The sequence below is a fragment of the Peromyscus eremicus genome, chromosome X (genome assembly GCF_949786415.1).
Source record: "Peromyscus eremicus chromosome X, PerEre_H2_v1, whole genome shotgun sequence".
Taxonomy (NCBI): domain Eukaryota; kingdom Metazoa; phylum Chordata; class Mammalia; order Rodentia; family Cricetidae; genus Peromyscus; species Peromyscus eremicus.
The window spans coordinates 127,990,245-128,004,560 of NC_081439.1; the positions used below are offsets into that span (position 1 = coordinate 127,990,245).

A 14,316-nucleotide genomic window follows, 5' to 3' on the forward strand; every position below is an offset into this window, starting at 1 on the left:
GATTGGTTGATCTTCTGAACTCTATTTTTAGTCACTGCTGTATACTCTCATGGACTTTCACTACCAGCGGCTCTCAATACCCAAAACACGTGGCCAACATTACAGTTCCCCTACAGGGGTTGATTGGGTGTGCCACTGTCTCCTGTCTGCTGAGAGGTTACAGGACTGCCAGGTGTGGAACTTCACCAGAGTGGGAGACTTTGAGCACAGTTCTTGGTTAAGTAGGCACCTGGGAAGTTCCAGGAAAGGATCCCAGGGGGTGAGTGAAGGAGACTCCATTCCAGAGCACAAGACAGCTGCCCCACAAAAGACTTCCCTGAAGCACTGTCTCACAAATGTTCCAGGGCAGGGCTGCAGGGCTGAGTCCCCTGCCCTGATTCCAGGCAGTAGTCTAAGGGAACTGAAGGGCCTGCTAAGAGCACCTTGACCTGGGTCATCAGAAAGAGGCTGGGGTCTGTGAGGATTCCTGGTGAGAGTTGAGAGAGTCCCATCAGCCAAAAGCAGAGACCTGGCTACCTACCTGCCTTCCTGAGGGCTGTGGGAAAACGGAGACACTTTGGGTGGATTCCTTCCCCTCTCCTATTTTTTCTTTCTCACAGAAATAGTCTCCTGCCTTAAAGACACCTTGGACCCAGGGATCCCAGGGAAGCTCTTCGAACTAGCCCTTCATCGAGGTGAGAATTGGGCTGCTGTACTGTTCTAGCCCAAATGAACCACACTGAACTGAGCTAGCTCTTTCAGTGCCTCCTGAACAGGTGCCAGGAGGTGTGAGGTGCCCTCACTGTCTTCTGGAACCTCTCAGAGACACAGAAACTTGTTCTGAGACTTTACCTCACACAAGAAGAGGCATACACCCGGGGAGCCTGACCTCTCCTTCTTTGAGCCTCTCAGTGGCACATGCACTACCAGAGTCCTTTGGCCACAGAACACTCCCCAGGCAAAATCCTCTGACAGGCGCTTTTTGAGAGCTATGCCCAAGAATAGCTGTCAGAGTCCACTCACCCTTTCTCTGTCTCCCCCAGGCCTGTGAGTCTTCATCTCTGTGTGTGATCTGCACAGCATCCTGCCTGTGTTCCTAAGGACACTCAGCATGGATCCTACTGAGAACAGCCAGAGCTTCAATTTTCCTGACAGCACTCGGTCCCATGGGAAGGCAAGGGGCCTGGAGGGTGCCCAGGTCCCCATAGCTGAGGTGGGGGAGGCAGAGGCCAATGCCACCACCTCAGGGGCTGCGTCTGTTGGAAGAACGCTCAGTTCTCTCCAGAGTGCTCAGAGAGCTTCCTCTCCTCCCACTGCCATGGGCTCCATTGCAGGGGCACCATCTGCTGAGGCCTCTCTCAACCAAGCTAACGAAGTGGCTCACCCCGAGTCCCGTTCCCCCCCCACCCCCCCGCAGGATGCACTCAATAGAAAGGTAGTTGATTTGGTTCTCTTCCTGCTCCTCAAGTACAGGAGGAAGCAACTGACAACTAGGGCAGAAATTCTGCATATGGTCGTCAGAGATTATGAGGCACAGTACCCTGTGATCTTTACTAAGGCCTCTGACTGCCTGAGACTGATGTTTGGCCTTGACATAATAGAAAGGAACCCCCGTATCCACTCCTACTCTCTTGTCCATGCTCTAGGGATCACCTATGATGGGATGCAGCACGGTTTCCCAGGCATACCCAAAACAGGCCTGGTAATAGTCATGCTGTGCATCATCTTCATAAAGGACAACTGTGTCAGTGAGGAGGTGTTGTGGCGTATATTGAGTAACATGGGGCTCTATGCCGGGAGGGAGCATTTCATATACAAGGAGCCAAGGAGACTCATCACTGAGCATTTTGTGCAGGAAGGGTACCTGGAGTACAGGCAGGTGCCAGACAGCGATCCTCCAAGTCATGAGTTCTTGTGGGGCCCAAGGGCTCATGCTGAAACCACCAAGATGAAAGTTCTGAGGTTTTTTGCCAGCGTTGTTAAGCAGGATCCCAGATCCTACCCCTTCAGTCATGCAGAGGCCTTGAGAGATGAGATAGAGAGAATGTAGGCCAGAGTTGCCCAACAAATAATACCACTGCCCTGACCACCACACATTCTAGTTCACTGGCAGTTTTCAGCCAACATCAGGTCAGGCAGAGTCAGAGATCTAAGGAGTGTACCCTCATTGGAGTGCTGGTGGGAGGAGGGTGTGAACCATTTTCTTCCTGTTCTCACTGGGTGACTTGGGCATTCTTGGTATTTCAAAATGTTGATACTTTTACTGCAAGGTTCATTAGCTGGAGATGTTTTCAGTTTATAAATGTAATTTGTAATGGACCTATTGTTGTTGATCCACTTTAGGAGAATTTTATCATTTTGTAAACAGTTGAGAATGACATATCTTATTTGTGATATGTCTCAAGATACTGTGGCATTCTAATTGGAATTACCCAGGCAATGGGAAAGAACTTGTCATTTTCATGAAAAAAATGAAATAAAATTATTCTTGATTGTCTTACTAGTTTTAGTCTCCTATTTTGGTTAACTAGTGAAAATGAAACCTAAAGTAAGGTGAATGCAATCTCTTCCCCAAACCTTCACAGGGTGAGCACCTGCTCTGTGAAAGGACCTGTGTTAGCAGCGAGATGTAAGAAAAGGCTGATCTACCCATTTTTATGAAAAGGTCAAGTTCAACAGCAACAACCTTGTCAGGAAGAAAGTGAGAATTCTCTTTAGATCACAAATGTAAGTACAGGAGGTCTGCAGAGAGGTCCCCTAGGGTGAGCAATTCCATGTCAGTGGTATAAGCCAAGGCAGGTATGGGTCTCAGAATAATTAGCCAGGACCAGACCCTTGAGAGGTGTAAGTGACCTGGGGCTGAGAGAAGGGAAAACTGCTCTTATCTGTTGCTGTTGCTGGTGGACTTGGCTTGGAGGACTCAGGCTGGGGTGTCTGTAGCTGAAGTTTTCCTGTGTTCCGGCCTGCTGGCAGTGGGGACAAATCTCTCCCACTCATGTCTCCCAAGTAAACACACAGAGGCTTATATTAATTATAACTGCATGGTCATGGCTCAAGCCTTTTGCTAGCTAGCTCTTATATCTTAAATTAGCCCATAACTATTAATCTATGTATCGCCACATGTTCCATGGCTTTACCTGTGTCCCATTGCATGTTGCTCCTTGGGTAGCTTGCTGGCGTCTCCTGACTCAGCCTTCTTCTTCCCAGAATTCTCCTTGTTTCTTATCCTGCCTGTACTTCATGCCTGGCTACTGGCCAATCAGTATTTTATTTATCAACCAATCAGAGCAACACATTCACAGCATACAGAACATCCCATATCAGGTGTCACTCAGTGATTGGACACTTGGATAACACATACAATTAGGGAGGTTGTATCCTCATCACCTCAAAACACAAAGCCAAAATGTACAGAGAGGAATCATTGTCCTGGTGCTAAGAGTTACAGATGAACCCAGCACATGTAGGGCATGGTTTACCCCCACCCTCTGCAAGGGATTCCTGAACCTTGTGGTGGAATTATGGGAATGTGAGACCTAGAACTCCTAGGCAGGGCCTCTCTGTATCCCTAGTCAGGAGAGACAGAGCTGATTGCCAAGAAACTTTAAATGCTTGTAATGTGTATTAGTGTTGTGCCTGCATGTTACGTGTGCATGTACTGCACATGACCCTGATGTTCCCAGAGGACAGAAAAGAATACCAGATTTCATGGAACCAGAGTTACAGATGGTTGCAAGTCTCCATGTGAGTGCTGTAAACTGAACCTTTGTCCTCTGCAAGAGCAGCAAGTGCCTAGTAAAAGTTCTAGCCCCAGCCAAGTTTAAGTAAAAAAAAAAAAACATTTGTCTAAGTATACATGAGTGTGAGGGTGGATGCATGCATGCCTCAGTGCTGGCATGGATGCCAGAGGACATACGTCAAGTTGGTTCTTCCTTCCACCTTGTGATGGCAGGATCTCTTGTGTTTCTGCTGCTGAAGTGTATAGTCCAGTCTGGCTTGCCTACGAGATTCTGGCCCATCCTGTCTCTCCTCCCATCTTACCAAAGTAGTGCTAGGATTACAGGTGCACCCTGCTGCATCCCACCATGTATGCAGGTTGCAGGGAAATAAACGAGATCCTCAGGCATGAGCAGCTACCACTTCTATCATCTGATCCATCTCCCCAGCCATAAGATTGCATTTTAGTTCAGTTATCTTTAGTGCAGTTGCAACCCAGATTTGAAATGTGTGTCCAATGAGTGGGAGGATTTAGTGAAGTTTATTTATGAAATAAACTCTGGCTCCTTAACTATCTTGTGTCATACCTTTCACTGTAGTTCTCCTCACTCAAGGCACTTGCACCCCAGGGCTTTTACATGCAGGACACATATTCCAGCCATGCTTATAGGAAGCCCATTAACTAGGTGAGGAACCCTGAGTCTCCCAGCATTGGGAATGTTCCTGATTCCCGCCTAACAAATGGCAGGCCTGAGAGGAGGCTAGGAGTCTGCACGTACCTGTAACCCAGGCAGTTCTCACCCCTACCAGACCAAGGCCATACTTCTGACAAAGACAGGGCTTTTCCTGGTTCTTCAAATGTCTTCATCAGCACAGCATCTACACCTGAATCTACTGCAGTTTCAGCTACTGCCCCGAAGCTCTGGCTGAGGCCTAGCAATGAAACATTTGGCACCTAACGTGGGGGCTTGAATATCCAAGCATAGGGCTCAAGAAATCTGAGAAAAGTTCCAGACATGGAGTCAGACACAGCTTCCTAGCAACCACAGTCTCTCAGGCGTGAGGCTTGACTCTCATGGAAAGGCAAACTGGCTGCAGCCCAGAACCTGCTGGACAGACCTGAGGGAGCTGGAGTCAGCTGCCAGCATGATGTGCTAAGCAGAGCCACAGAAGGAGACCACAGATGCACAGAAGGGCAAAACAAACATTTTCCTGGAGCCACAATGGGAAGATGCCTCAGTCTCTCTGGCAGGCTTGTGAATGTTCACTGTGTGAACCACGCCTTCCTGTCAGGTCAGTCGCTGTGGGTGGCCTGTGATGGTTTTTAGCGGTGCTCTTACCCTGTGAGGAAAAGTCATGAAACACGACAGAATCCATTAATAGTTGTTTTATTGCCGGGCAGTGGTGGTGCACGCCTTTAATCCCAGCACTTGGGAGGCAGAGGCAGGTGGATCTCTGAGTTCGAGGCCAACCTGGGCTACAGAGTGAGTTCCAGGAAAGGCGCAAAGCTACACAGAGAAACCTTGTCTTGAAAAACCAAAAAAAAAAAAAAAAAAAGAGATTTATTGAGGAATCGAGAAAGGACAGGTGTGATCAGGCCTGCTGAAAGGACACATGAGGGAAGGAGGATGGGCTGGGGGGGACCCGAGCATGCACACACAGGTCCATGTGGCTACTCCATGCATGCACATAGATCATGTGGTCATTCTATGCGCTATTATGTGAGCGCACAGCGCAAGGGTTACATAGGATGTATGAACCTGAAATGACTATTGACCGTGGGGGCGTGGCTGGAATTCCTATCATTCCAGACTTTTTTTTTTTTTTTTATAAAAGATGGCGGATGAGTGAGTATGGGGTGTCCTTTCTCCCGAAAACTGCTTCCAGCTGACTTGGTGGGCGTCAGTTGGCTCTTGGGGGAGGGAGCTTCTGAGGTAGACAGATGTCCTGGGATGGTGGGCTGTTATCTGCTGCCCTGGAGTTGTCCATCTTTTCTGGCTTGGAACTCTTTGGCTGACAGGATACTGGTGAGACAGAAAAAAGCTTAGGAAAAAGAATCATTATTATTTTTATTTTCTTTGGAGTGTTCCCAGACCAGGAAAGATTGGGTTTGGCACTTACCTGAAGTAGATCCAACCTGTCCAGAAGGGCTTAAGATGGTTTCTGGAGCTTGGGAAAAAAATTTGAACATATTAAGAAGCAGCCATGAGAAAATTACTGACCATTGTAGTGTTTAGTACTCTGCTTAATTTTTACCTGAGACAAGCTTTATTAGAGGTAGATTATTTAAGGCACCTATTTCCTTTATTAGTTTAGCATTTAGGAGACACAGGGGACCAAGTGATGAGAGCATTCAACAGTGGTAGACTGTTATATTAGAGTCTGTTTTTCAGAGCCCAGACACTTTTGGGTCTGGGGGTGTAAATACCTTTTGATTATTACTGTTTTTTTTTCCTTACCACCTGGATACAGCTGATGGTCCTTTGCCTCTGGCTCTCTGGTGGTACTATAACAATTAGCTGAGTAGTTAATAAGGAAAGGAAGAGCTTATGGTGTGATACCTCATTCCTCTGGAATTGGTAACAAGGCAGTGGATCCTAGTGTCCTCTGGAACTTGAGAGAGCAGGGCCCTGTCTGTATCTCTGTGTATGAAGAGAGATTTTTCCGGGATAGAGGTGAGATAAAAGGTTTCAGATAAGACAGACGGACCCAGTGAGGAAAGCCCTCGAGTTTAGCAGCTGTAGGAGTCACAAGAATTACCTTGAAGGGTCCCTGCCACTTAGGGGAAAGGGGTGAAGAGTGCTGGCCTGGAGGGGAAAGAAGAACCTGATACCCAATGTGGATTGGAGGTGGGCAAGGACTGTCACATGGCTGAGGTAAGGAATGATCTGCGTAGCTCCACAGGATAGACCTTAGGTGACATAGCAGGGGAGTTAACAGCCTGTCTGGAACAGTTGGAGGGTTGGATAGAAGACCTGGTGTTAAAACCGGCCTTCCATATATTAGTTCAAATGGAGAAATTGAAAGAGGATTCTTAGGAAGAGCCCTGAGCCTGAGAAGAGCTAGAGGCAATAATCTTACCCAGTCAAGGTGAACTTCCTGTGACATCTTAGTAAGAATAGATTTTAAAAAACGGTTGGTGCACTCTACCTTTCCTGAGGATTGAGGATGATATGGGATATGAAAATGCCAAGGAATGTTAAGAGCCTTAGCTAGTGTCTGGGAAACCTGGGAGGTGAACTCCAGACCATTGTCAGACTGAAGGGAGGCAGGAACCCCAAACCGAGGAATAATTTCTCAGAGAAGGAGGTCTGCAACTGTCTGAGCCCACTTATTAGAAACAGGATATGCCTCCACCCAATTTGAAAATGAGTCCACCATCACGAGAAAATATTTAATTTTCCTGATGGTGGGCAAATGGGTAAAATTGAGCTGCCAGCCAGTCCCAGGAAGGGAACCTCTAACCTGGTGGGTGGGAAAAGACTGACTTCTGTACTTGGTATTGGGGTCTGTTTTTTGGAAAATCTCACAAGAGGCAGTAATAGTTCTTAAGAACTGTAAGTCCTCAGAGCTGGGCTGCAGATGGGCTTTTACGAATTGAGACAGAGCAAGACTATTAGGGTGAAAGAGTTGGTGTATATAGGACAGAATTTGCCTAGTGTCAGGGGTTCCCTGTGAGGGTGTGAGCTGCACTGTGTGGATTTCCTGTAGTGGGTGGGGTGAAACTTGGCCCCGGAGGGCCACTGTCCTGGCTGCCTGGTCAGCCCCGTTGTTTCCCTTAGAGATGATGGAGCTATTGGTCTGATGAGACTGGCAGTGGATAATTCCTATAGCCCTGGGGAGGTGGGAAGCCTCCAGCATGGCCATTATTTGTCCTGAGTTAGATATAGATCCCCCTTTTGCTGTGAGGAGGCCACGCTGTCTCCAAGTAGCAGCATGGGACAGGAGGATATGTGTGGGGCATTTACCCACCAACCCCACAGCTCCCCAGAGTTTTCTTGAGTGTGAGCAGCAGGAAATATTAGATAGAAGGATTTATTGCAGAGAATCTTGCGGAGATAAACAGATAGAAAATAAAGGATAGCCTCGAGAGGGCCTGGAACCTTATCCAACGGGCCCAGACTGTCCATGCCCCAGGGTTTTTATAGAGATGCCAAGGGGTGGAGCAAAAGACCTCCTCCCCCAGCACAGCCAAGTGCAGACCATCCCAGACATCTGCACTCAGGCCCGTGGTCTAATCATCCTCTATGCAGACCTGCTGGGTAAAGCCAGGAGGAACCCGAGAATGGGCTCCCACAGGTCCCCCTTTCTTAATATATAAAAAATAACTATTAATGGCTTACAGTAATCTCCATAGCTGTTACACTTCCCAATATGGGAGTAGAGGATGATAAAGATGGCATTTCTCTTTTGAATTAGGTCCAAGGTGACTACAGCAGTCTTAGCTGCCTCAAGCCCTTTCTAAACCAAAAACTCTTAAGGCGACTACAAACTTAAAAAATCCCTTAGCTTCATCATTACCATTAACAGGTTAACATAAATATTGCTATACATAGTCACAATTTTCTCAATCTTACAACTCAAAGCAAACTCTTAACAGAACCATTTGAATTAGCATATATGGTGCTATATATAGTTAACAATTTTCTCCATCTTACAACTTTAACTCATTTTGAATTTTCTTGCTAACAGAACATAGGAAAAACTTCGATGTATTCACATCATACTTAAATATTTCCTTAACTCCACAAAACCAGGGTACATTAATACCAATAGGTTAAACATAATTTCTGCAAATATACATTCAACCTTAACTCACTCATAACTCCTCTTCTTTATAATTTTTTAAACAAAATCTCAAACCTAGTTAGAAAAAAAACCCAAACTTATACAATTCCTACAAACCCATATTGAAAAGCAATATTCTCAATCTAACCATTAATACTTTGAAAACTTTTAGCAAAACATCCAAAAGCAGTTCCTTAATAAAACTCTTTACACACTTTAAAAGTAGTCTCTTAGTATACCCCATTTGCATTTCTTACTAACAAAACATGACATTAATCCACTCAAAGAAAATATTTTTTAAATTAAATAGACTAAGGAATATTAACTCTCCCTTTTATAATTTTTAAGCAAAATCTCAAGCCTAGTTATAAAACCCAAACTTCTGTTTAAACAGTTCCATTTGTAAAACAAAACCAGTTCCATAAGTAATTCCACTTTTACATAAACAGTTCCACAAAACAATTCATGAATCACCAGTTAATAAAGCATATATGCATACACATCTTGACTCTAGGTAGAAACAATAAATTTCTTCATTTAAACAGTTCCATTTTTTTACCGAATTCCAGACAACAGTTCCTAGGTCATTACTATAAGTAAACTCAAAATTGTCCCATTGCAATTAAATCTCTATTGTTCATTTCATTTCTTAAGACCCAAAATTCAAATGATAAATTCTGGCACTAGCCTTCCAAATATGAAGAAATCCATAACTAAAATCTTTTTGCAGTTAACAATTTTAGTTCAAACAAGCATCTCTGCAACTTTTTATTCTCAAGCCAGAGACCTTTTTAGTTACAATAATATTTTAAACTGCACCAATTTTTCTGTTCGCTCAGGTTTTTCCTGTGTTGCATTGATTTTCCACGGATCTCAGCTGCGGATGCCTTGTTGTGCTGGTTCTGGCGTCCGCCATTCTTAGCTTCTTAGAGGCTTCTGGAGCTTTTGAAACCATTCAGACTGCCTACTTTGCAGTCTACTAGGACACTAACTTCTGTGTCTCCAATTCTTTTACCACATACATTAAGCATAGATTGACACTCAATATTTACACTTTCACAAACTCACATGTAACATGTGCATCTACTTATTTATACTCTTTAAGGGAACTATAGAACTACTTTAGCAAATATATTTATTACTCCTTATATACTTATCTTATTTCTTATTTAAACTTACATTTACAACTAGTATCTTTACTTCTTACAAGCTTATTACTACACGTCTTAAGACTACCTTAGATATTTCTTGCAAGCGTATATTCTTAAAGGAACTCTATAGATCTATTTTACAAACATATATAGGGCTACCATTAGCATATATTTAACTTCTAAAGATTTCTTAACACAGACCTAACAAAACAGAATAATTTCTACAAACTCACATATCTTATTTTCATCTTTTTCTACTTCATACTCTTAATTATCATCACTATTAGATTCTCTTAACTAGACAGGAAGTACATACATCATTTCTAAAGTTTAGAGTTTATAGTCAGCTTTGCTATAAAGCACTGGGATTTAGTGAGTGTTGTTGTTATGTTATAGAATTGTGATAGTTGTTGCTAGGGGACTATAACCTTCCCAGGATGACGCCACACTCCAAAGTTGCCAGTTCCGGACTGGCAGAGATGCACTGTCAGCGGTAGACAGTTTTTAACTAGAGGCTGTCCCTTCACCCAAATTCATAGTAGTTCCCCTAAGTGCTTCAATTCAGACAAACGTTTCTATTACAGCAGTACTTTTGGTTCCTTCTACCAAAAAACTTCACTTCACGCTGAGGGTGAAATTACCGTGTTTAGCTGCTGTAAAGCTCTTCGCCAAATACTGCACAGCTATTAGGTGATATAAAGTATTTTTCTAAAGGAGCTAGTAAAGCCAAAAGCAGCACAGCACCGAACTCTGTTTCCTCACTGCCTGCATCAACCAGTGACAAAACCTCAGAAACACTAATCGAGCCACTTTCATTCTGGTTCCTTTGTAGGAACATCATTGGAGCTGACCTTTCTTAGTTCCACGCTCCTTACGAAACGCTCCGGTAACTATCAAGCTTCATTCTCCTCTTGTGAAAAAACATAAACATGTCCTCAACCCCATATTAACACAGGATTGGGACCCTTCCATAATCCCGAGCAGGGATCTTCCCATTTCACTTGAGCAGAAGTGGCTTGGGTGCCACTGTGCCAAGGTCTGTCTGCGGCAGACTGTTCATAGACATCCATATTCAAAAAGGTCAGAACAACAACAACAAAAAACATGATTAAATGCATTATGTGGCGATTGTGGGTAAATTTCTTCCTTTTTTATTTTTATTATTTGAAGTTGTATTTTTTTAAGACTGCTATGAGCCCTTTCCACAATACCTTGTCCCTGAGGATTATAAGGAATACCTGTTTTATGTACGATTTCCCATTGAGTACAAAACTGTTGAAATGCCTTACTACTATATCCAGAACCATTATCAGTTTTAATAATTTTTGGTATACCCATATACAAAAAACACTTCAACCAGTGCATAATTACATGATTTGTAGCTTCCCCAGATTGTGCACTAGCCATTAAAAATCCTGAATAAGTGCCAATGGTCTCATGTACATATCTTAATTTGCCAAATTCTGCAATATGAGTAACATCCATTTGCCATAGATGATTAGGAAGAAGACCTCGAGTGTTTACCCCTAAGTGAGAGAAAATATTTTGGACATATTCCACATCGTTTAACTATTTTGATGATGAAGAGCATGTGACTGCTGAGCCATTTCCACTTGGGATAATGCTACTATCTTTGTTAACTTATCAGCCATGGCATTACCCTCAGCTAAAGGACCAGGAAGATTGGAGTGAGCTCTAATATGGCCCACAAAGCATGGCAGCTTTCTTTTTGTGAATAGCGTCTTGAATTTGTTGAAACATTTTGACTTGGTTGTTGTTAGTTCCAATATTTTCACCAAAACTGTTACTATTCAAAGGAGTCAAGAACATAGATGTTCTTTCATGGAACGTATCCTTCATTAGCTTACTTTGAGAAAAATTATTTTCAGGATTTAGTATTTTCACGTCAGTAGCTTTAACTCCTGATGTTATTATTAGCAGCTGTAATATTTAGCATTGATTTCTTATAAGGAACTTTCAGGTGAAGCAACTATTTTTTTAAGACAGATTTTTCTGAAGTTTGTTTCCCATCGATAAAGCAGTCATTTCTTTTTTAAATGCCTGTTTCTTATCCCCTTAATTAGATTTGCAAAGGAATTACTCATTGCAGGCAGTTTGTTCAAAAGGCCAAGAACTTTTTTTAATTTCAACATAAGTTTCTTCATATCTAAGACAATGTTCAGTGTATAAAATCCTTAAAACAAGGGAAAGCAGTTTAAAGTGGCTTGTTTGCTCTTATAGGTAGCTTTTTGTCTGATCTGAGTTCTCAAGAGGTAAGATTAAGCTTTCTAGCATTGCTTTGAAAAGAAACTTCATTCTGAGCTGAAAAGTTTTTGGACAGTATCGCCATCTTTAGCCGAAATACTACATTTCCCAGAATGCATTTCCCTTACATCAGTCCCTTATTGCAAGCTAGCTTTTAGACTTCATTTCCCATAGTTCTTTTCGGGTCTTAGAGTCAACTGGTTTTCTTTTACCAGACTTGCTTACAAATTCTTGCCTGGGAGGTTTGAACAAAGTTTTTTGCTTTTGCAACAGGAGATTTGAACAAGCATTTTACATTTTCAGCTATGGCACATTGGGAGATTTCTATTCTCTCCTCAGCTGGCTTCAACAGGTGTCTCTCCTTCATTTGACTCTGGCCCCCAAATCAGAACTGCACCTGCCTCCTTAGCCAGCATTGAGGCTGGCATTTCTGATAGCAGCTTTCCTCGGGGCTTGTGTTTGCCTTAGCCAGTCAGTGAAAAACAAGATCATGTACAACAGCTTTTCCATAGCTTTTTCAGAGAGATTTTCTCCCACTGATTTTATTCTCATTTTGCTTGTTCTCCCCCCCCCCGCCCCCCAGATGCAGAGCTTCAGGTATCTGTTTGTGGCTCTGTACCTCTGCTAGCTGCCTTTGGAGGTAGGGGCTTTTTTCTCCCCCTGAATCTGCCTCAAATTCTAGCAGCTTTTTCAGGTCATGAATTTTCTGGGGAGGAATATGTCCCTTCTCTTTCTTCAGAGTCTTTCTCCCAGACAGTTCCCAGTTTGGTCTCAGTTTATCCCCTCTACCCCAGAAACAGTTTCCAACACTACAGTGGCGGCTTTCCCTGCTACTGAAGGTAGGGGCTTTTTGTCCGTTTCTGTTTTCGGGGTCTGTGTGGTTTGCGTACAGACTGAAAATCTAACAAGGGAGGTTTTTGCCATTTCTAAACTCCCATTAGGACAGGTGCTTTGCCTCATCAGGCCTTCACCTGGCCCAGTCCCCCAGTGGGTTGTGTTTGCTTGTCTGGGTGCTCAAGGACAGAGCTTATGCCAGAGGCAATCACCCCTCAGGGCTACACTCCCCCTCATCTCAGGGAGTCAGTTGAAACAAAGCTTTTCTCAAAGAGATGGTTTCTCGGATAGAAAAGAAAGCTTTACTCCTGGATAGTTCTGTTCTGCCCTGGCTGGGCTCTTTCCCCAGACAGCATTCTCACTCAGCAGCACAACTGCTTCAGACACAGTTCAGCTTTACTGTTTTCCCAGAAAGGTCCTTACTCTGATAGGAAAGCTTTTTCTCAGATTTCTTTTTGCAGCTGTGGACCTATCAACCCGGGACTTGTAGGAAAACAGACAACTGTGCCGTTCCCACCGGCTTTAGCTTTGTTTGTTCATTAGCAATCTTCCCCTGGGTCCTGCACCTTCCTGCCTCAGCTCTGTGCTCCAGGAAGTTGGCAACTGCAGAAACCCTAGTATCCCCGAAATGCATTTCAACTCAGAGACACTGGCCAGTCGCCTCTGGGTTTTTGGTCAGAAGCTAGGATACAATGCTTCAGGGGATCTTTGCATTAGGACGATTAGGAGCACCTTTTCATTCTGAAACGCTCACTCAGAAACAAAACCCTTCTTGCCTCAGCTAGGCTGTAGTTGATAAGCTTGGCTTTTTTTCTTTTCCAATGTAAAGTTTCCTGCCCTTTTGGGCTCTCTGTAGCTCTTTACCCACACTCTCCCAAGAGGTTCTCTCAGGGTACTCTGACCCACTGTCTTTTACTAGCTTGAAGAGACAGCTTAGAAGAGGATTTTAGGAACTTGTCCCTGCCTCCTGCATTGCAGTGAGGATTTTTAAAGCTTGAAAGAACTTAGGTTTTGCTGTCTTCAGAGGTTTGTTGTTTTCCCTTTGAGCTAATCACAGATGGTCCCCATACTAATATCTTCAGGTGATTCTAATTTTTGCCCTTTTGAGAAAGTTAAAGGCTTTAGTTTTTAAGTTTAAGAGCTTTTGAGAAAGATGAAGGCTTTTTAGAGAGATTTTCCCCCAAATTTTCCAAGAAAAGCTTTTAGTTTAAGAGAAAGATTTTTTTCCCCAAGAGAAAAAGACCAACTTTTCCCAAAACTTCCCAACTTTAAACTTTTTGGCTTTTTACACCCCCATTTTTGCCTCAGGGAGAAAACACTTTCTCCTGCTGCTTGGACTTAGCATTTCAGCTGTCCCCAGGACAAAACCTTCCATAGGAAACTTATTCTTCCCCATAAGCTCAGAGAAGAGCTTTTTTTACTACCCAAAAACCCAAAGAAAGATTTTTTTCCCAGTTTGCATTCATAGCCCCCAAAGTTAGAAAATTGTAGATTTTTTCTGTCTAGTTGCCTTAGTTATTTTTTCTACACGATCTTACACTTCTAAGTTTTTCCTACACTATATTTCTATGCTATACCTTAT

At 43.5% G+C, this 14,316-nt stretch overlaps 1 protein-coding gene across 1 annotated transcript; it reads left to right on the forward strand.

Annotated features, from left to right (window-relative positions):
• The first annotated feature begins 1,086 nt into the window (after window positions 1–1,086).
• On the forward strand, window positions 1,087–2,388 carry LOC131899771 (melanoma-associated antigen 10-like). Its single transcript, XM_059251232.1, has one exon. It carries the CDS (start codon window positions 1,091–1,093, stop codon window positions 2,027–2,029), a length of 939 nt encoding a protein of 312 aa, XP_059107215.1. The 5' UTR covers window positions 1,087–1,090; the 3' UTR covers window positions 2,030–2,388.
• The last annotated feature ends 11,928 nt before the right edge of the window (window positions 2,389–14,316 follow it).

Excerpts from the sequence above, each read along its gene's own strand:
- LOC131899771 (XM_059251232.1), top strand. The coding sequence starts at position 1,091 with ATGGATCCTACTGAGAACAGCCAGAGCTTCAATTTTCCTGACAGCACT.